General features: G+C 39.3%; 3 protein-coding genes across 3 annotated transcripts in view; 1 reads left to right on the forward strand and 2 right to left on the reverse strand.

Moving 5' to 3' along the window:
* The window catches only part of LOC149814781 (Rhomboid-related intramembrane serine protease family protein), a 60445-nt gene extending 53729 nt beyond the window's left edge, over nt 1-6716 (reverse strand). The window contains exon 1 of the mRNA XM_089988749.1: nt 6430-6716. Coding sequence (XP_089844875.1) covers nt 6430-6637 — 208 coding nt within the window. The 5' untranslated portion in view covers nt 6638-6716. The remainder of the gene's footprint in view (nt 1-6429) is intronic.
* A 7255-nt stretch (nt 6717-13971) lies between these two features.
* On the forward strand, nt 13972-14418 carry LOC149814782 (uncharacterized). Its single transcript, XM_089990424.1, has one exon. The coding sequence runs from the start codon at nt 13972-13974 to the stop codon at nt 14416-14418; it is 447 nt and encodes a 148-aa protein (XP_089846550.1).
* A 686-nt stretch (nt 14419-15104) lies between these two features.
* Nucleotides 15105-23824, reverse strand: part of LOC149814783 (subtilisin-like protease SBT6.1) — a 30044-nt gene continuing 21324 nt past the window's right edge. Inside the window, exons 5-10 of the mRNA XM_089990659.1 lie at nt 19538-19722; nt 18158-18421; nt 16980-18051; nt 16186-16749; nt 15916-15976; nt 15105-15563 (exon numbers count right to left, since the gene is read on the reverse strand). Of these exons, the coding sequence (XP_089846785.1) occupies nt 15478-15563; nt 15916-15976; nt 16186-16749; nt 16980-18051; nt 18158-18421; nt 19538-19722 (2232 nt within the window). The 3' untranslated portion in view covers nt 15105-15477. The remainder of the gene's footprint in view (nt 15564-15915; nt 15977-16185; nt 16750-16979; nt 18052-18157; nt 18422-19537; nt 19723-23824) is intronic.

The raw sequence follows: 23824 nt of genomic DNA on the forward strand, positions 1-23824 counted from the left end.
GCGCTGAACCTTATGGGACAATGAAATACAGAAATAGCCATTGTTTGATACATGAACGAAATTCCATCCCATTTGGTAGACAAACAAACGGGTTCAATAATAAATATTCCCCTCCTTATCAATTCTGGAAGAGACAAATCCTCATGAATCAATATTACATCTAGACCCATTTCTCCTCTTTCAATAGAGCATATAGCAATTTCACTTTGATCCATAAGTCTAAGTAGTAGACAATATAACTTGATACTATTGGTCATTCTTTGATTAAGATAATCAACCCCATCACAATTGAAAAAACAAATAATTACTTCTTGCCCTTGATTTTTTTTCTTTATGGTTTCTTAATTTTTGAACATGAAGAATTTGCTCCAACAGCCTTTTTCTTGTTTCTTGTATCTCGTATAAGATTTCCTTGGTGATGGTGTTATATTTTGTCCAGATTTTGATTTTCTAATTCATGATATTCTTTTTTATTTGATTTTACATTTAGATCTATATAAAGATCACTTGTTTTATTTCCATTAAAATCAAATAGAAGCAATTTAATTGGTATGATCCATGAATTAGTCCTATATCAATCATAAAGTTGCACAAATTCTGGTAAGAACCAAGGGTCCAGATTCAATATAGTACAACTAACATTTGTCCATTCATTCCCAGCGATGCGAACATATGACAAGTAGTTGTCGCTCCATCAGACCATAATAAAAACACAATTTTTGTTTTTCTTCTAAACAAATATGATACTGGGATCTTTTCCCATAGAGGGATTGGTTTCTAAGATCACTTGCAGATCTAGGTTTTTTACTAGCAAAACCCTTGCATATTTTTTCAAAAATAGGTCCTCAATATCGAGACATAAAGACTCCTTATTTTTCATAACAGGATAAACCTTAAGATTGAACTAAAAGATAAACAAAGCTAAATCCACTGAAGTGCTAATACTAAAAAGAGAAATTAGATGAATTGTAAGAACACACAGATTATTTTGTATATATGTATGTATTCATGTGCTAGATGTCACCACATTTTTTGTTGTTGTTCCTTCTTTCTCCACAACCTGACAACTCTTCTCACTCAATTCAGTCATTCCAACAGAGACAACCACTTAACACAAGCCAACCAAACCCTTCGCCCCTGAACATAAACTGAAAATCGCAAATAACCCCAAATCCCGGGTTGCCACTAGTCCTATTTGACATCCAACTTCAACAAACCATCACTAAAACAACCGTAGAATTAGGGCATGCACCTCTCTCCAATAATAACACCTTTACCATTACTGTTTAGTATAATTCTACAGCCCCAATCAAGGCTATGAGGACATAATCTCTCTCTGTTTCTTCAAAACCCGCTATATGTGCTAGCAACTTGGAAAGTATTCAAAAAGTCAAGTGCTCACTCAATATAAATCCAGCTAACCTGAATCTTCTTCCTAAAATCACTAAAAATCAGCCTTCACTAAATGTTGCAACATCCAATCTTCATCATGGCATCTACCTGTGTAATTATTCCTCTTGATGATGTTAGCTGAGAAAGATCCAAGCTAATGAGTCCCTAATTATTGTCCCATTTTAGGCTCTGATGCCACCTTAAAATTGATGGTATGTGGTGATTTTCAGGTGCAATAATGAATGACTGCGGGTGTGCAAGACAAAGCGCATACGGTGAATGTATGAAGAAGAAGATATAAAAGAGGAGAAGAGATGAGAGAGAGAGAGCAAGTGAGAAGTTGGCCAAGTCATGTCCTATACCTCTCTTAATATAGCTTACATAAGGGACAGTTAATTTACAAGAAACACCACATCTTGTATGCCTATTGAGATCAAAAATCAAGTATACGAAAGAAGACAAGATTGACCTTAATCGTCAGCCAGTTTGACTCTCCTTATAGTCTCTCCTTCTAACAAAGATCCCGTGCATCATTCATCCTATAAAGTCAGTTCCTATACTTTCACCTACCAAAAGTTTGTTGCCAACTCTAAAACAAATTCTATTCTCAAAAGTGTGGATGAGGAAGTTCAAGGTCCAAGGTGGAGGGAGGCAATGCAAAGAGAAATGAAGGCACTTGAGAAGAATCATATACTTGGGAGAGATAGATCTACCCAATGGAAGAAAACCTATGGGGTGCAAATAAGTGTATGCCCTAAAATTTAGAACAGATGGATAAACAGAGAGATACGAAGTCAGTTTTTTTACCAAAGGATACAGTCAATCCTATGGAATAGGTCTCCATGAAATTTTGCCCTTGTGTTTAAATTAATCTCCACCAGGGTTCTGATAAGTCTAGCAGCTCACAATGGATGAGATCTGTATTAGTTGGATATGAAGAATGCTTTAGTTAGGCAACTTGAATGAAGAGATATATATGTACCTCGCTCTTGGGTTTGACACTTTCAAAGAAAATGGTAAGGTCTGTAGACTCAAGAAGGCTATGAATGGCATAAGGCAACCTACTTTCTTCCCTCACCTTCTACTTGTAATATCTCGTAATTTTTCCTCTATTTAAAATTTTAAAAGTCTAATTTTAATTAAATAATTATATTTTTTTTATCTCTGAAATTGAAAATAATATAAAAAGACATATATGTTCATATATGTGGGCTGATGTCAAGTGAATCTGGACCTGGTCCAAGACCCATTGACGAGATCCATATAAATATATATAGGGGCTGACGTCAATATGGATATGGATCCAATCCAAGATCCATATTGACTAAGACCCATGTATATATATAGGGGTTGACGTCAATATGGATCTGGATATGGTCTAGGATCCATATTGACTAATACCCATGAATGTATATATATATATATGGGCTGAAATCCAAATGGATTTGGACTTGGGTCATGGGTCCAGCCCAAACCCATAGTCCATCCATAGGCTTTTAAAATAAAGAGGAATTTAAAACTTGAATTTAAAAGAAATATATATATATATTAAAAACAGTCATGAATCATGATAGGGAAGAGTTCTACCTTTAGTAGAACTCTAACCCAAAACTATCTAGAGGGGAGTGTCACTCCCTAAGAAGAAACCTCCCTCATTATAAAGAGAGGCTAAGCCACTCTCTCAAAAACGTCTAGCTGAAAAAAATTAAGAGAGAAAGAGGATTGAGCTGAAAGAGAAAGGAAGAAAGAGAGAGAGAGAGAGAGAGAGAGGAAAATGGTGTTCTCCTCTTTGACACCTGTTCTACCTTCTTTTCTCCCTCTTTCACGTTTTTGCAGTAAGATACAGGTTCTTCTCTTTTTCTAATAGAACGAGGGTTTAGCATGGCCTAAATCGCATGGGTTTAAGGGAAAATCGTGTATGCAATTTTCTGCATGTAGTAAACATGTATTTTCAGCGTTTTTGATGCCTAAATCTAATTTTCTGCAAAACTGAACATGTCTGCAATTTTCTGCATGTATTAAACATGTACTTTCAGTGTTCTTGATGTTTAAATCTAATTTTCTGCATTCCTGAATATATCTGCAATTTTTTGCATGTATTAAACATGTATTTTCAATATTTTTGATGTTTTTCTTGATTTCTAGCATGCCTGCAATTTTCTGCATGCACAAAATATGTATTTTTTGTATTCTTGATGCTTTTTTTATTTCTAGCATGTCTGTGATTTTCTGCATGCACAGAATATGTATTTTCTGTATTCTTGATGCTTTTCTTGATTTCCAGCATGCATGCACAAAATATGTATTTTCTGTATTCTTGATGCTTTTCTTGATTTCCAGCATGCATGCACAAAATATGTATTTTCTGTATTCTTGATGTTTTTCTTGATTTCCAGCATGCCTGCGATTTTCTACATGCACAAAATATGTATTTTCTGTATTCTTGATGCTTTTCTTGATTTTCAGCATGCCTACAAATTTCTGCATATGTATTTTCTGCGTTCTTGACGGATTTCAGCAGTATATATATATATATATATATATATATATATATATATATATATATATATATATATATATATATATATATATATATATATATATATATATATGTTGTCTACGATATGCTGTTTGCATTATGCTATCTACGTTATGCGGTTTGCATTATACTATTTACGTTATGTTGTTTGCATTATGTTGTCTACGTTATGATGTTTGCATTATGTTGTCCACGTTATGCTGTTTGCATTATGCTGTCTACAATATATTGTTTGCGTTATTTTGTCTGCGTTGTGTTGTCTGTGTGCTTGAGCAAATTCGCAATACAAAACATAACAATATATGTATGTTGTTTGCGTTATATTGTCTACATTATGTTGTTTGCATTATGTTGTCCACATTATGCTATTTGCATTATGTTGTCCACGTTATGCTGTTTGCATTATGTTGTCTGCGTGCTTGAGTAGATTCACAGTATAAAACATAACAATATATGTGTTGTCTGAGCTCTTGAGCAGATTCGGAGCACAAAACATGTAAATATATGTGTTATCTACATTCTTGAACAAATTTGCAGCACATAACATGTAAATATGTGTTGTCTACATTCTTAAGCAGATTCGGAGCACAAAACATATATATATATATATATATATATATATATATATATATATATATATCAATCGCAAATCTTGATTTTAGTGAAAATATATCATGGGCAGTAATTCATCTATTAATTTTTAATTGTTTTGACATATTGACAATACGGTAAGACGATTACATATAGTTCAATATGCATTCGCTAAATTGTCGTGATTGTACCATGAATTATGTTTTGAACATGAAATTTTGATTATTTATGTGTTTCATGTTCACTGAAAAACCTTGCAATGCTATCTTATTGTGGTAATGTTTGAACCACTAATGGGCTCTTGAGGGCCGTGAGCATGTGTTGCTTACGAAATATTAAATTGTGATTTTTGCATTGCAAAACGATTTGTCGAAAATTGATTTTTTTGAATTAATTATATTATTGAATTTGATAGGGCAAGGGCTTGAAAGTATTATTGCATGTGGATTTGCATAATTTTTGTGTAAAAAACTTTGAATTAATTAAGAATGGTAAAAGAGACCAAACAACGTAATAATTTTCTTTCCTGGTGTCCCTCTGAAAGAGTGGAAACCTTGGATGGTTGCGTTAGGTGTGGATTCCTAATATTCCGATTAATGGTGTGGATTTCTGATATTGGTCGGGAAATAAGTATATAACCTAGTAATTTAAAACGCAAATTGTGTGATAAGCTACTACTGAAAACTACCTTGAACCTTGATAAACTTTTTCCGTTTTAAGTATTTGTGAGTTGTTAAGAAAGTAGGCATTAAAAAATTGGATGTGCATTAAGTAGGAACATGCATGCAAAAGAAAATATCAATTAATGAACTTAAAAGATATCTATGCATGTTGCACCAATTTTATGTATCTTTAATTTTAATTTAGCATGAAACTCCTATTTGCTTGTTTGAACTATCATATGGTAAGTTTGTTCTGATAATATGTTACTTGTGAATCTTCTTAAATCTATGCTTGATTTACTGTGTTATTTCCTTAGTGTTAAGAATTTAGAGGGTCTTGTACGAGGACTTCGGTTCTTACCCGATTTCTAAAAATAAGCTCTGTGATAAAGGGACTGGCTGTCAAGAGGACACGAGGATTATGGTCTGGTGACCCGGGTTATGACACCCACTAGATAGCTAGATTTGATTTTGAAACTATTTTGAGTTTTATTGATATTATTTGATTAAGTAAATGCAATTTAAGTTCATGGTTTAAATTTATTTTATTTCTAAAATGGTTGATGGGTTGCAAATATTATATATTAAATCTGTAGTGTGCAGCTGGTCGTTGGGAGGTTTTCCGCAATTGAAAAAAAAAATGCATTTTTCAAAGGTCAGGATGGAGTACTAACACTACTTCTTCATCTTCCTTTATCATTAACTCCTCCAATCTAACATGATTGCGTGTACACACTCGCGTATCATTTACAGCAACTATTGCACACAATAATGCCATCACTCTTAAGAGATTCAACTTGCAGGTCACCTTCTCCAACTTGGGTATTTTCTCAATCCTCTTCTTAGGTAGATAACTTGTATCACCACCAACCAGGGAATAATGCAGGTGCGGTAAATATGAGTAGCATTCATTATCTCTAGACTGGCTGAATCATATGCTCCCAGCCTTCTCCGGTACCACATAGAAACCAAATTGCAATCCATCAGAGAGAGAGAGAGAGAGCACCTAAGTGCATGAATCCAAATTAGGGCGAACAAGTAGCCATTATCTATGCGATAACAGTAAACCCGTTGATACCAGAAACAAACTAGAACAAAGTAGCATCTTGTGAATGGATTGTTTTCACGGTGGGATTGAGGAAAATATGGGCCAAAGATTGTAAGAGAAACTTTGGACTTACCCCAGAGAAACATACAAACAAAAAGTAAGGAGAGGGGAAGTTGGATTGAGGAGGAAAGTCGTACTGGAATTGCTCATTCGGCATCTAAGTCGATCGGACCTTCCGAGGCTCCTTGAGAAGAGGGCGAATTTGTTGCGGGCCATGGCCGCGACCCTAAGACCATCAACGCACGGACAAACAACCATTGTCGTCATCCCCATCCTTCTTCTGTTCCTTCCCAGGAAGACCCTAAGACCGCCAGTGCACGGACAAACCATCGTCGTCATCCCCATTCTTCTTCTGTTCCTTCCCGGGAAGAACCCCCGCCGAGCGCCCTAAAGCCTCGCTACCACATCCCTCGTCCGTCGAGCATGGGGCTCACTTCCTCAAACGTAACGTGCCACATTTCACAAAAGTAATGATAATTCCCTAATAATAATCAAGATTATTAATAATTAATTAATAACAAATGCGATGCCCCGCCTGGCTGCGCAACACTTACACGTAGTCACAAAACTTGTTTCACAATTAACACGCGCCAAATCGCCATTTTCAGATAGTTTTCCAGTTTTTTCATTTTCATTGTGTTTTTATCTGCGAATTTTTGGCAAAAATAAATATATAAGTGCAAAAATATAAACTAGGGTGCATATTTAGTCTTAATCAAGATACACTCAGTTTGAAGCTATATCATTCAATCTGACTTCATAGATGTGCACTGAATTGTGTTTGAAGCTATATCATTCAATTATTGTTTGTTTTTTAAAAATCAAGCCTTGAATTGTGTTTTCCTGATATGAAATTACTAATTTGTTGAAATTTTTGGTAAATTGTGAGCAGCTGAAGCTTTTAAAAACCCTGCTTACATGTCACAAGAACATGATTTAAAAAATATATATTAAACAAGCCTTATAGATCACATATAGAGTTTGGATTTAGAAAAAACTATAAAATATAAAACTAAGGTGACTTCTACTCAATTGTTCCTTATTTTTGCAGTATCAAACTTTAACTTTGTATAAACACATGGCAAAAAAGAATTGAAGCCAATTAGCGAAATTTAAAAATCATTCATCCAGTCACTTTAAACACTCATCGACTTCTTCGGTTAGTTTTTATGTTTCATTATGGCTGTTCCCTTGTGACTTACATTGTAAAGTCTAGAGTTTGTTTTGCTTTTATTGAGTATGATATAATTAGCTGTCGGTTCAGGTGAATCAATACCCCGAAGGGGCAGCCTGTATACTTTAATCGTAAGAGGCCTACGGGCTAAAATTATGAATGAATCAAATGTGTTAAGCTTTCTTTTGTTCACCCTCGTTGTGATTGCTTATTGTGATTGCAATTCTTCTCTCTCTATTCTCTCTTGCACTCGGATTACAAGCTTTCGCAACTGGCAAGCAAGCGATAAGTAAGCTTGCGACGGTAAGGAAGGATTGTCATGCCACGCTGGCCTATTGAAGGAAATAGGTCTGTGACAAGTGGTACCAGTGCCCGTTCTCGTACTGGGGAAGGGACTCCAGATTCGGTGTTGAGAAACGCATCGACTGACTATGATTTGTGAGTAAGACATTGTGGCGCCCTATCAAAACTTGTGTAACACCAAAGACAAGACAATTGCCAAAGTTAAGGAGATGGATTCACCTTGAAGCCAAGAGCAGATGATCGTAACTGTCAACAAGCTGGTGGAATATGTGACTTCGCATAAAGAAGCAATTTTATGCGCAATTGAATCATTCGGTGGACTGAATGATGCGGTGGTGAGCCTGCAAGAGCAGGTGATCTCACTGATGTAACAGGTAACTCCGTTGACGACAATAGTGGTTGACTTGCAGACTGGATTATGGAAGTTTCAGATGAAGAACTGCACAATGCAGCGGACAGTGACCTTAAATGGGGGGAATGGAGAGAGGCCATCAAGGATTGATGTGCCAAGACCAACAAAGTTCAATGGTTCTCGCGACAGTAATGTCATTGAGAACTTCTTGTTTCAAATAGAAGATTGCTTGGGTATTCAAAATGTGACAGTTGAAGATCTTAGGATTAAGGTTGCAGCAGCTCTACTAGATAGAGATGCTATCAGTTGGTGGAGGCGAAAGTGTAGTTACATGAAGAGGGGTCAATGCGTGATATATACATTTGACGATTTCAAAATGAAGTTGTATAACTACTTTATGTCAAAGAATGCGCAAAGAGAGGCTTACAGGATGGTGTCAGATCTTAAACATACTGGTTCATTGCAAGACTGTGTGAGAACGTTCCATAAGCTTATGCTTGAGGTGCCTAGCATGCCAGATGAGGATAAGCTCAACCGGTTCATTGTGGGACTTCAGTCATGGGCACAGTCCGAAGTGGGAAGGCGCAACCCCAATATTTTGGAAGATTCATATGTGACGACCGAGCACTTAGCTGACACTCAGCGAAAGCGCTTCACCCCATCAACCAAGGTCGAGAAGAAGCCTGACCATGAAGGCAAGAAAGATGAGCTATGCGACAACAAAGGTGAGGCATCAACATCCCACCAATTTGATAAGAAACGTAACTTTAAGAAGTATAACAACAACAAGGGAACATTTATTTATTGTGGGTTCTATGGCGATAGGCATATCGTCAGGCAGTATCCAAAATGCCTTGTAAAGAACAATGGGCAAGCCAATGCAGCGCAGGCAGAATGCAGTGATACTGAGACCATACAACCAGGGATGGGGGTCATGAGATTGATTAACGCAACTAGAAGTGTGCAGCTTAAAACATGCAGGTCAGTAATGAACTCATATACTTGAAAATCATTATGAATGAAAAGTCAACTTCAGCAATGATAGACTCTGGGGCCACAAACAACTTCGTCTCGCAGGAAGAGGCAGAGCGGTTAAGCTTAAAGCCCAAGCCAAAGCAGAAGACCATTAAAACACTGAACTCTGTGGCCAAGCCCATCTTTGGTGAAGTAAGAGATGTGGCTATCCAATTTGGGAGTTGGGCAGGTAAAGTCAACTTTTCAGTTGTGTGCCTAGATGATTTTGGGTATGGAGTTTCTGTAGAGCCAGAATGTGATGTTGTTGCCAAAGTTTAACTCATTGATGATTATGGGGTCAAACCTGTCACACACAGTTCAGTGCCTTACTCAGAAAGGTAAGACTTCAGTGTTATTGGCAATGCAATTGAAGAAGGGCATCAAGCATGGAGAGCGAACATTCTTAGTTGTTGTGCACGCAAAAGAAAGAAATGTGCAAGCAATAGTGTCGTCTACCCTAGCCTCACTGTTTATGGAGTTTCGGAGGGTGATGCCTCCAAAATTGTCGAAGCATCTACCACCAAGACATGAGGTTGATCATAAGATTGAGTTGACCTCGGGAGCGAAGCCTCCCACAATGGTTTTATACTGCATGGGGCCAGTTGAGCTGAAAGAGCTGCGCAGGCAGCTGAACGAGATGTTGGATGCAGACATCGTTTGTTCATCAAAAGCTCTATTTGTTGTCTCAGTCTTATTTCAGACGAAACATGATGACCCCAAGCGGTTACGTGTGGACTACCGTGCGCTAAACAAGGTCACGATAAAGAACAAGTACTCATTGCCACTAATAGCGAACTTGTTCGATCAGTTGGGCAATGCCCAAATCTTTTTAAATCTAAACTTGAGATCGAGTTACTAGCAGGTGAGGATTGAGATGACGACGAGCCAAAGATAACTTGTGTCACCCAGTATGGTGCTTATGAATTCTTAGTAATGCCATTCGGGTTTATGAATGCTCTAGCCACATTCACGACTCTAATGAATCAGATTTCTACCCTTACTTAGACAAGTAACACAGAAAAATATGCCAGGCACTTACGAACAGTGTTTCAAGTGCTAAAAGTGGATAACCTTTGTGTTAAACGAAAAAAGTGTCTCTTTGGACAGGAGGACATTAGCTTCCTTGACCACGTTGTGGGGCATGGTGTGTTGCGCATGGATAAACAAAAGATAAGAGTCATCTAGGAATGGGTTTCGCCGAGCAAAGTGCCAAAGTCGCAGTCATTCTTTGATTTAGCGAATTACTATCGACAATTCATTAAAGGTTACTCCCTTATTGTTGCGCCCCCCACTGACTTGTTACAGAAGAATCAGGTATGGCTCTGGACATGAGCATGTCAAGATGCCTTCAACAGCTTGAAGAAAGCCTTGGTGAGGGAGCCAGTGTTGTGACTGCCTGATCACTCGAGACCCTTTGAGATCCACACAGATGCTTTAGACTTTGTCATCCGTGGAGTTATTATGCAGGACGACCATCCGATTGCATATGAGAGTCATAAGCTAAAAGATGCAAAGAGGTGTTACACGGTGCATGAACATGAGATAACAGCTATCATGTATTGCCTCAGAACCTGGCGGCACTACCTTCTAGGTGCCAGTTCATCGTCAAGATAGACAATGTTGCTACGAACTATTTTCAGACACAGAAGAAGCTGACGACAAAACAAGCTCGATAGCATATGTTTTTGGCTGAGTTCAACTTTTTCTTAGAGTACAAGGTTGGGAAGATCAATGTAGTTGCAGACGTCTTAAGTTGCAGGGCTGAACTGGCTATTGCGCGTGTGGAACCTTTCAAAGTGCATTTAGAGGACGCTTTATTGAGCCGCATCTACAAAGGTATGCAGCAGGATCCAACGATGCAATAACTTGTTTCTCTGGTGCAGGCAGTGAAGACTCAACGATTTTGGTTACGGGATGGCCTCTTCGTGACAAAAAGAGGGTGCATCTTCGTGCCGTGGTGGGGAAGCCACTGTCGTGAACTGCTTAAGGAGTGTCATGATGCACTATAGGCGGTCATCCAGGTCAGGAGCGGACCTTAGCACTTCTTGATGGTGGCTACTATTGGTCGCATATGAGAGACTATGTGGAGGGGTATGTGCGAATATGTCTTGTCTACCAACAAGACAATAGAACCAACCAGAAGACTGTTGACCTCATTGAGCCTCTGCTTTTTCCAGAACGTCCTTAGGAAAGCATTTTCATGGACTTTATTGTTAGTCTGTCATAGGTAGATGGATTCAGCTCCATCCTGGTGGTGGTGGATCGTTTCTCAAAGTATGTCACCTTCATCCCAGCTTCTAAGGAGTGTCCTGCATAGTTGTTTGTAAAGCATGTGGTGAAGCACTGAGGCATACCAAAGAGCATTGTGAGTGATCGCGATGCTTGCTTCACGGATAAGTTTTGACGTGAAGTATTTTAGCTACTTGGCTCTGATTTGCTGTTTTCAACAAGCTTTCATCTGTAGACCGATAAACAGGCAGAGCGCATCAACGAGACACTTGAGCAATACCTTAGGCACTTTGTTAGTGTCAATAAAAAAAATTGGGTAAAACTCATTGACGTGGCACAATTCTGCTACAACCTAAAAAAGAATGAGTCTTCAGGCCACAAGCCGTTTGAAATAGTCACGGGGCAGCAGTCGTTGTCCCCACACACTCTTGCTGCGCAAGAAAAGAAAAGGTCATCATTCGCCTATCAGTTTGTGATTTTGGATATCATGCATATTTTGGCAAATTATAAGGGCTTTTGAGAAACAAGAAATTTTTTCCATATAAGACGGTCATTGTTCATAAAAAAATTAGTGGTGCTAGAAAGGATATGCGAACCTTGACACCGATGGTAGTATATCTCCATTGACACTGCTGTTCATTCTTCTCCTTGTGGAGGCACACAAATGAAAAAATCTAGTATTTTACTCTTTCTATTTCAACCAATGAGCTTTCACACACTTCCTCCACCTAATGCATTCTCGCTTTCTTCATTCGCAAATTTTTTGCACGAGTTGCTGCCTCTCTGGATTCAAAACCAAATCCCTCGTGTCTTCGCTGATGGATTCCTCTTGTTGTTGAAGCACTCAAAGTTGGGATTCTCACTCCTCGATATCTTTGAATTTATCTAAGCATTTGGTCATATTTCACTTAATAAGCTTCCCTTTCACATACACAAGCTTGTGGTGTAACCTCAACACAGCCCACCTACCTGGGTAAGGAGCCGATCCCCACCATTGTCGCAATGAGACTAAAAGGCTTGGTTTCCTCAGCCACCATAACTCCATTCGAAAGTTCTTGAAGGTAAGAAGACCCCCTGCACCCCACGACAACCAGACCATTGCATGATCAGACATTGAAATCAGATCAGCCAAGGTGTTCATATCATGCCATAGGCATTGAGAACAAGAATCTATCCAATTTTCGAAACCCTCTTGCATGACCAAGTGAATCTAGACTCTGACAGGTTGTTTATGTGGCAAATCTATGTATCCCACATATCTAAAACCATGTTATATTTGAATCTTCCATTCTCAAAATTGAGTTGAAATCTGCTCCAATACACCAATGGTCCATAAGGTGTGAGACCAACTCTTCTCCAATTTTTTATAGCTCCACCCAAAAAAAAATCTTTTGAGAACCCGTACAAGGGCCATAGACGGCAGTTAGCAAGAATGGGCCAGCACCCGTACAATCCTCCAAAAAAAAAATGAATATGGAGTACTCTTCTCCAATGTAAGATACAAATCCATTGAGCCCCACCTTCCATGCGATTAAAATGCCACTCGACCTACCCCTAGCCGGTTGGTCTGTAAAACCATAGTTCTTCCTTAACTCATCGTGAATACCTCCTGTGAATAACAGCTTGCTGTGGACAGCATCAAACAATGTTGCCTGAACGTCGCTCAACTGGCTAGCAGCCGGTGGTGAAGTGGCATCCTTTTTTTTTCTTTTTATGGTAAACCTATCCTCGCCACCTGGGTGCGTCTATGTTAGATGGTGATGGATGGGCAAGGACAAGCCTACCTAACTTGCACTACCAATATATGTGGCTGAGCCTCTTGGGTATATTCAATAGCACAAGGGTGCATTTTCATCACAACAAGAGGTCCAGTTTGGAGAGCTGATCCAGTAATCAAGCCGAGTATTCAACAAAGAAAGAACTCGGCCCGAGTGATGCTATGTCATGCGTGCTTGACATTGGTGCAGACCGACACTGACGCCACGGATAACCAACCGTTGCGTTACTCTTGGACTTACCACCTTCTTTGTGCCTTCATAAATAAATTGCTGAACGTACCAACGATTTTGCCTAGCTTTGCACCTTTACGAACGGTTGAATGTGAGCGACTTCTCTTGAAAATTTACTAAACACAAAGCATATTAACTGTTTTGTTGTGTAAATCAATGAACTGTCATTTGTCGCTGTGAAAAAAAAAACCATTGACATGTTTTCAATTTATAGAGCGACTAAAATTGTGATTTTCAAGAAAAAATCTCTTAACAGAAAAACAAAAAAACAAAATAAAAGATCGCTTGACATGTTCAACATTATGGATAGCTAAAAAAAACGCTTATCAGCTGCTGGTAAGGCGGCATTAGGTGGCGATGTCAGGTGACTCGAGCGTCATGAACGGTTTGGCAGCATCACACGAAAGGGAGTACTTGGCTGGGTCCGGGGTGCGGTTCTCTCTCCATTTTGGGTGCGACCAGACCTAGTCCAAGAAAAGTGGGCACCACGGACAAATCTTGTCGTGTGCGTCTCTGTCTTTTTTCTGAGCCTGCACTGCTTTTCGTTATTTTCCTTGAACGAATCGTTGCCTGAGAGAGAGAGAGAGAGAGAGAGAGCATGGAAGAGTCAGAGATAGAAGCGACGGGGTTTCTGACGATCTCCCCACCGAAGCTAGAAGACGCGGGCTTGGAGGAGTGCGCTCTTCCTCCGGAAGCCATCAAGTTGGCCTTCCTAAAGGCGGCCAACGCCATCGGATCTGTCCCCCCCAGCTGCCTCAGCCACCAGCAGGATGGGAAATGCGTCGATGACCCTGCGCCTTCCGACGGGGAGCTGCCGGATTCTCTGCTGGGTACCCCCCCTTCTCCTGAGGAGGAACGCCATCGCGACTCCTGCCGGAGCAGAGATGGCACCCCTGACACTGAGGCTGAGATGTTGGGCGATAAGGTTGTCGTTGGCGGAGGAAGGGACAAAGGAACCTCCGATCTGGTGGTGCAGCAGCAGGATCATTCTCACGAGGAGGAGGAGAGAGATGCAATGTCCATCTTGGCCAAATCCCATGTCTGAGCGACGAGGGACCTTCTCTCAGTTGCCTCCATCCCCTTCACTCATTTCCATGTTTTGATGGCTTGCAGAGATCCAGCAGTTCTGTTGTTGTAGGCAGATCAAGGAAAATTTCAATCTTTCACCTTCTTTTCTTCTCATTTTGTTGCCCCCCTTTTTTGTGTAAAAGAGGAAGGACGAATATCATCCAAGTGTTATAATCGAAACTCAAAAGGGGTTAACGTCGTGCGTCACCGCAGGCTCCTGTGGACAGTATTTCTTTCATGTTTAGTATTTGGCAAGGATAAAGAAAGTTATTACATGCCTCTTTCTTAGGTAATCAAGGCCGTGCATGTCGCGCATCCTACTTGCCGAAGGATCTTCACTGTGAAAGAATGTATAGGCGATGAGCAAATGAGATCACGATTTCCCTTCTTTTCACGTAGATTTGTGCAAGATGTGTGTGTGTGTGTGTGTGTGAGAGAGAGAGAGAGAGAGGTGCACTTTCCTCGATTAATCTCATATACCGAATGAAACATTTATCAAAGTGTTTGACTTAATTTGTAGCAACCACGACTAGAGTTGAAAGGAGAATCTAAAGTTTTAACTCGAGTCCTTGCGACATCTTTGGAACCTATTCAAATTTATGCAAACTGGTTATTCTGATGATCAAACCAAAGAATCGACTATAAGAAGTTGAACATAAAACGTTTCTTAACTAAGAATTTTCATGGCTTTCGTCGTGGAGTCTCAAATCGGGATAAATATTTTCATTTACCATCTCATAATTTTGAAATTCAAGAAACTACAGGGAGACTCACGATGCTAAAAACAGCCTCCGCTTTGTGCTGAAACCATCCAACGGGTTGCCCTTGGCCTTGTGATACACCACCAAGTACCAGCAGATTCTTTTACACAGAAAGGCGAAAAAAGTGGTGGGATCAAAGCCTTTTAATTCCTCCTCCAACATCGTAACGGCTGAAGAAACTGGACACTCCCGTGCACCTCCCAGATAGCTGAGCAGCTCACCGCCTATGACAACAGACGCTCTGTTGCAAAAACTTTACAATCTCTCTATCAAGGTTACAAGTTAATGAAGCGGCCAGATCCTTTTCGCCTCCTGCGACGACGCTGTCGCATTTTCCACAAACTCAGGCACAAGAGAAGACCTAAGAGGCAGCAAGCAAAATGCCCACAGTTACAAACAAACTCCCTTCAAGAAGCGTTCCGGGATAATGTGAGTTCACTTGTCTGCATAAACCCAAGATAGGACATAAGATCGTTTCCTATCCCAGTGCTCATGCTCATGAACGAGCTTCTTGTCCTTTTCCTTGTTTTTCAGGCCAGGACATTGAATTATCATCTTTTCTTGGCCCACATTATTTCCGGAAATGAGCATTACCACCACTCGTCTGGGCCCTCATCCCTAGGGGTCTGATGGTCCGAACGAGGGGTGGGTGCTCCATGAGCATGGTGTAATCGTGAATTCTGAAGAACAAAATCTATTTCTAACATAATTACCAGTAATCGCAACAAAAGCAGGTACCAACCATTGAGCCGCACCTATATTGGGCATATCAACCTGCAGTTGGCACAAGCGAGTATTACACAGTAAAAAACATCAACACGCTCACACTTGGGCAACTAGATCACCAGTTTCCCTTTTCCTTTAATTAAAACTGAAATATATTCGTGGTGCTCTTTAGATTTATGAAGAAAAGAATAAAATTGAAAACCTAACAGAGTTCTGTACGGTTCAAACAAAATCAGAAAGGACTCATCAATCATTACCTCATCTCTGTTGAGTAAGCTCCAGAAATCCATCTTTTTGTTGTATTTCACTCTGGAAATATAGGTAGACAATGTCCCTCCTAGGCCTTCCTTCACACCGCCTTCCCCATCATTCTCTTGCCACATATTTCTTAGTTCCTGATCAGTGTTACTCACTGCCATATTAGGAACTCCTAAACTTTTTCCATCTGCACTCGGATAGCCAGGTAACTTTCGATTACTCCCAGCAACTAGAAAATTGTAGCCTTTTGTTCCCCAGACCTCAAACCTGGAATCATTCCTGCATATGAGCTCCTTGCCTATAACTGCAGAATATGCTGAAAAGTTCAAGTCAGTGCGGCGAGATGGCAACTGGTTTTCATCCTTGGATAATGCATATGCTTGTCTTGCAGTGTCTGAGAAAAGAACTGCATCCTTAACTTTCTTGCTGGTAAAACCCAGTATTTTCTGAAGAAGCCAGTAGCAGTTGGTCACCATGTGGCTACTGTCCAGGCAGTTCGAGTCACCATAAACAGCAATTCGGCCACCACCTACCTCAAGAAGTCCAAGAATGGATGATTCAACCTGTAAACGTGTCAAAACAGACTGTAAGGGCACATTTTCCTTCAAGTTGAAAAGCCAAACTGGTTGTTTTAGAACCTGTTATGCAACAAAAATTGGAAGCAAGAAGAGAAGATTCAACGTGGAGACTAGAAACTTTCGAGCCCCTCATTTCTCTATACACAAGGCCTATGCATGCTTTAAAAAAAAATAATGTTTTCACTTGTCTGAACAAATTGACTTTGAATGCTCACCTTGGTCGTACCCGAAGTCTGCAGTATGTTCTGTGTGGCACCACTCTCTGAACTATCATGAAACCAGAAACTATGCAAGTAACCACCTTCTGGAAACTTCACTATATCTGCCCCGGATGCATAATGGCTCTGCTCACCATCGATAGAGAAATCCCCATTCAGGATCTTGTCCCCAAAAGCAATCCCAAATGGCTTCAAAAGCTCATTTATTGCTGGAATGTTTGCACCTCCAGTTACAGGTGTCCACCAGCTCCTTGTGTTGTCATCGAAAAACCTCATCTTGACCATTGTTTCCACATTATACCACTCTGCAAACACCACAAGGCCCAGACCATGATCAACAACATCAGTCCTCAATTTATCAATCTCTTCACTGTAATACTCATCCTCAAGGTCAACCATGAGAAATGTCCCATACTGGTTGGCATCAAAACATGTCAGTGGTGAACCAAGAGTTTCAACATAGTAACCAGCATCTCTTAACATGTTAAACATGATGTGGAAATTTGTATGCAAGTGATCACCATGCCAGTCCAGTATATCATTGCGAACATCCAAGGAGTCTCTTGGGATGTAACCAGGAGGGTACTTGATGCTATGATATTGGTCCCAAAGGATTCGTTTTGTTCTTGGAGGAGTTGGGATCACCTTCAATTTTAGCTGAAGATTGCACTTACTCCTCCTTGGATCTTTTTCTCCTCTGGCCGGTGGGCTGTAGATGTTGACAGTAATATTACCTTCAATAAGCCCTGAAAACTGAGATCCTTCTTCCTTGATCTGCATATGGAGTGCTATGAATCCAGTCCATGGCCATATGATGTCAGAGTAGCTGAAGTGAATGCTTAACAAGTTGCCGACTTCATCAGACGGCTGCCAAACAGGCGGGTTCTCAACATAGCCAATCACACCCATCCCATTAAGAATAGTGGCATTGAATATAACGGGCATTGCTCCAGCATAGAGTGGCTGACGACAGAAGGGCCAAGAATATGGACAATCAGTGTAGTCAAGAATGCTTGGGAAGATACTGGCATGAGGATGGTAGTTTCTCAGAATTTCATATGATTCCAGGCTGAAAAAGACGAGAATTGGCATCATACATGACAGTTAAGTACTAATCAATCAACTCTAGTTCAAGCAGGTAAAAAAAAGTCAACTTTAGAAGTTACAAAACTCACAGGTCAAGTCTACCAGCACCCTGTTCAAACATGTTAGGCCCCGAAAGTTTAGCAGCCCCCTCAACCAGTGCTTGTTTCATGCTAGCAGGATTTATGATGTCACGCCGGACAGTCTCAGGAAGGACGCTTACCAGTAGACAAACCACGCCAGCAACTACTGGACTTGCAACACTGGTGCCTGACAGGCTCTTGCAACCTGTGCTAATCTTAGAGCCCATAATTTCTCGTCCATATGCAACAATATCTGGTTTGACACGCCCATAACTGTGCAGGCCAATCCAAAATATCCATAAAATATTTGTAATTTTTTCAGACAGTATCAGGATATTCAACCACAAGGGGCAAAAAAAAAAAAACCATCAGCATACACAATCTAATCACAACAACATGGTTAGCATTTAGGAGATCCACTACTAGCAACTTCTGAAACTTTTAATTGTCTCCATCCTTTTGTTCATGTTTTCAATGGCATGACAAATGATTAATACTCATGAATAAGCATGGTTGAGGTGTATGCTTGTGGACATGAGAATTACTTCAGAACATCCTTTGCAGCTATTATGTGACAACAAGAATGCTATCTATATCGTTGGCAATCATACCTTCAATGAACAAACAAAGCATACTGAAATGAACTGCCAATATCTCCCACGCATCATCTCATTGCCTTATATTCCCTCCAAATTCCAACTTACTGATTTCTTTAACCAATCACTCGTCCCTACGATTTTATTTCCTACTTGACAAACTCGGGTTATCCAACCTTGAGTTTGAGTCTAGGTGTACTTTAGCCCTTTTTGTTATGGTAGTTAGGCCTTTTTCCTTTTATCATATGGTTGTAATAACAATGTAATAAAGGTAATTCTATCACTTTTTTATACCATGTAACAGTTGTGTAAGGTTTGGTTGTCCTATATTCAGTTGACTGTTATAAAGGGATCATCATAAATTGTGGAGCCTTGACCCTAATAACATACAAGTAATAAAGGGAATACTGTTTTTCTTCATAACCCTGGTTGCAATGTTAAACGCAGCTTACATGGATCAGCAACAAGTTCAAATGTATGATGAGTCTGAGCCACTAAATATGACAAGTGAATTGACATTAATTTTTTAAGGAGAAAAAGAAAACAGAAGAGAAAATCAAGCATGTTTTTTATTCACCACAATCTTAGACAATAAAACTAATCAGTTACAAGGTGTCAACAGTAACATCTTCCTACCATAATATTGTCTTTCCAAAAGACCATTTAAAGAACCTGCTTATCAGACAAACTTTCAACCACCTCCAGTAAGTATATGATTATCACTACATGCATAAAATAAGCTGAAACACTTCCAGTAATTGAAGCTGACATTTAGAAGCAACCTGTACCCTACCCATGTGGAATCTCCCAGGTACTCATGCCACGTGAAGAAAAAGAAGCTATATGATCATCGTAATCAATGCCACCAACACCAATAACATCACTTTGATCAGCGGGATTGTTCAAGGTTCCGTAAAGAGGCCCATCATTTCCAATTGCCGAAACCATAATAATATTATTTGCAGTCAGCTCCCAAACCTACAAAATGGTTTCAACCGCAAAAAGTAGAAAACATAGAGTTATTAATTCCTGATCACTACAACGCACTAAAAGACCTTTTAAGACAATCTTATAATGATCTTGAGAGATTTTCCACAAGAAACATAAATAGTAATCCCATTTTGTTAATTTCAAATGATTTATTGATACATTAAAGCAGGATATGCTTGGATACTCCTTCGTCCTGGTGTTATTTAAGGTGTGATTACGTATATTGTCAGGGGAAATGTGGTCTTTTCCCATATTTGTCAATATGTGGCTGCATATGGTTCTCAGATGTGATAGTTATCTGTTTTGGTTTTGTACCCACTATTATGTGCATCTTATTTGTGCTCAGCCCACTTAAGTGGCATTGTTGTAATTATCATGTAATATTGACTAATGTACTGCCCTAATAGGACTTCTCTTATTGACTGAATAGAGTGCAGCCTCTGTAAGACTCACATTTAAAAAAAAAGGTTTTGGATCCAGGTTTAAATAGAATACGGGTCCATTCCCCCACCCCCACCCCCACCCCCACCCCCACCCCCACACAGGGGGTTTTTCCTTTTGTAAATCAGCGAGGACCCCGACCCTCGCCTGATTCACGCTGACCCGAGCCCCTCCCCTCTCTTGACTATCCCCTGCTCGAACCCCGACTCTTTCCCTGAACCACACCAGAGACCTCGACCCCGACCCTCCCGACTTCTCCCTGAGCCATACCGGACCCCGGTGCACTCACCTGAGCCTCGACCTCCCCTCGATAGGCACGCCGGAGCCCCCTACCTCCGGGAAGACAATTATTTACTATGACAATAAATGTGCTTTAGCATTGGCGGCTAATCTTGTTTTTCAGGGTATCTCTAGCTAGAGACAAACTCAAGCACTAGATCCTACTAGTGTTTGGGATTTCCCTACACCTCTTCACCCTTTTTCACACCTTCCCTAGCCATTCACACTCCTTTCCCTCACATTTCTCCACTTTTTCCTACTAGCCAATCCCCTACCTCAACAATTTTCCCACTTAAACCTCCATTTTCCTACCTTTGTTTCCTAATTTTCCTACCTAAGGGGCTGGCCTGGTACCATTTGGTATCATATCAGATATTGGATCAAGCCATTCTTGTTTCCTTCTTTATAGATCCAGTTATGGAAGAAGAAGAATAACATGAAAAATCTTCCCCAATTCTACAAACTATAAATTTTGTACATACAGAGGGAATATAGTGAGCACTATAGGCATGATCTATTCTTACTTAGTAATGTAAAGTGGCAACCTGGTCACCATTGTAACCTCATGTACATTCCTATAGTAGAAGAGAAAGAAAATGAGAAGGAAAACAAGAGAAGTGGAGATCGAAGCTAAAAGAGGATCTCCACTTGAGGATGCACGATAAACAAATGAACAAATAGACTAAGCATGCTTCCAACTTTCTTCCATTGAGAGCTTTAAGAGGTACTCAAACAGTCTCATATCACTATAAGCATTTAAAGACAAGTATGGCTATAAGCCAAATGTGAAGATGAATGTATTTTCTCACGCCTTTCTTGGACTCTCATCTTGGAGGTGAGAGTTACATGGATGAGAATGAGAATTCACAATTTTGGGGGAGTTAGTGGATTGTATAGTTTAGTAGAACTATATATAATGTATTTTTCTTTTTGTATTGTTGAGTTTAGGGGAAAACTCATGTACATGTAATTGTGAATTTCCTTGTAATTTTGGGTAAAATTGTAACATCCCAAAATTTAACCCAAATTTTGAAGAATTTGCTTTTTTTTTTGTTTACAGCAAAAATATTCGGGATAACCGGGTTAAACATTTAAGGCACGTCATAGGAATCATCAAAGCAACTAACATTCATTTCATTTCTAATAAAAGTTTAAAACACAAAATCAGAGTTCAGGACATATTTAACAATAACCAAATTAGAATTTAACATCCCGAGAACACAATATATATCCTGATCCGCAGACCATCCCGCAACCATGCTTTATCTTTTACTCTTCTCTTGAAAAATAGTAAATTAATTTGTGTCAGACTACAACCAGTCTACGTAGGAGAATACTATGGTTTTACAAATGTATTATGTAACAAGTATGCAATGTGATTGAATAACTATGGACAGTAAAGCATGATACTAAGCATGACATGGAGGAATAAGTAACATGAAACTAATTTATTGTATATCACAATTCTAACTCACGAAATAGCATATCACGGATCATTACCTAATCAAATAAATAATCACAGGTTTAAATAATTAATCACATGCTCAATTAACTAATCACAAGTTAACATGTTCAAATACAAAGTTCAAAATCTTTTGTTTGAGTGATAAGAAGTTAAATTTAATGTTTCTCTTGAATTATACTGCGGGTACTCGCAGAACAAGGGCAGTTGACCCAGATGGTATACCTATCGAGGCTTGGAAATGCTTGGGAGAGAAAGGTTTAGAATGGTTGACAAATCTTTTTAACAAGATTTGGTGGACAAATAAGATGCCTAATGAGTGGAGGAAGAGTACTTTGGTGCCTCTATATAAGAATAAGAGTGATATACAAGATTGCACAAACTATCGTGGTATAAAACTCATGAGTCATACTATGAAACTTTGAGAGAGGGTGATTGAGTCTAGGTTGAGGAAGGTTGTCATGATCAGTGTTTTAAAACTCGCCGAGTCAACTCGTTGACTCGGCTGACTCGGCTCGGCTCGCCCCTCCAGCGAGTCAACCCGGCAAGGCAAACTCGGTTTGCCAAAACTCGGGCTTGACTCGGGCTGACTCGGCTTGACTCGGGCGAGTTTTGGGATGTTTGAAATTTGTTTTTTGAGTTTCAAATTACAGTTTCGAAATATATAATAACATATATTTTAACAAGGGTTACCCCCAGATTTTGTATAAAAAAGAAAATAGAAATCATTTAAAGATAAAAAAGCATTTAAATCCATAGAATAAAATCGCTATGTTGTTCGAACTACTGTTCACCCTGTGTTATCGACTTATTCTAGCAAAATATTTTAAAGAAATGATTCTCACTATATATGGCGGGTCAACTGTGCCTATGGGAAGTCACATTTAGGTTTCATCATCCATTTGTTATGTGAACAAGCATTGTACATATTCAAATATTAGTAGTCTTTTTATAGTTGTGCCATTAATATATTTCCTGCATAGTTTTATACATGAGAAAATTGCTTATTTATGTTGATATTGGGCACTCTGTAAACTTTCAATATGCACATATATCCCTGTTTTACATTTATGGATTTGTTAGAGAGGGAATTAAAACTTTTAAAACAAGCTAGCATATATGATTGGTCATTTTAGGAACCTTAGGTAGTAGCAGACTGAACTCATGGTGACCAAATCCTCTAATTCAAGTCATGAATTAGTCAAAGTGCTTGTATAGATATCAAATTCAATTATTCAAGCAAACCTCTATAGCTCTTTGCAGTTGCTTTTATATTCTTACAGACATTTGGAGACTATGTTTACTCAAAAACATGGTTTCAAACAAATTATATATTGTTTTTCTTTTAAAATCAAAAGTTAACAAAACCCGGTCCGAGTCACCGAGTTGACCCGCCGAGTCACGAGTCAATAAAGAACGAGTCGAGTTCCGAGTCACGGGTTTTAAAACCTTGGTCATGATATCGGAGAATCAATTTGGTTTTATGCCCGAAAAATCAACTATGGAAGCTATACATCTTCTTAGACAACTTATTGAGAGATATAGAGAGAGGAACAAAGATTTGCATATGGTTTTTATTGATTTGGAGAAGGTCATACGATAGAGTACCTAGGGACGTTCTCTGGTGGACAATGATGAAGAAAGGTGTTTCTCTCAAGTACATTAGTATAATTAAAGATATGTATTAAGGAGTAGTAACCAATGTTCGCACTTGTGGAGGGGTGACAACCAATTTTCCTATAACGGTTGAATTACATCAAGGATCTGCTTTAAGCCCTTTCCTATTTGCTATAGTGATGGATGAGCTTACGAGATCAATTCAAGAAAATGTGTCGTGGTGTATATTGTTTGCTGATGATATTGTTTTGACTGATGAGTCTAGAGCTGGGGTTAATGCTAAGTTAGAGT

Source organism: Nuphar pumila, chromosome 15 (assembly GCF_984573655.1).
Source record: "Nuphar pumila chromosome 15, dmNupPumi1.hap1.1, whole genome shotgun sequence".
In the NCBI taxonomy this organism is placed as follows: Eukaryota; Viridiplantae; Streptophyta; class Magnoliopsida; order Nymphaeales; family Nymphaeaceae; genus Nuphar; species Nuphar pumila.

Coding starts and splice junctions, on each gene's coding strand:
- LOC149814782 (XM_089990424.1), top strand. CDS start 13,972: ATGGAAGAGTCAGAGATAGAAGCGACGGGGTTTCTGACGATCTCCCCA.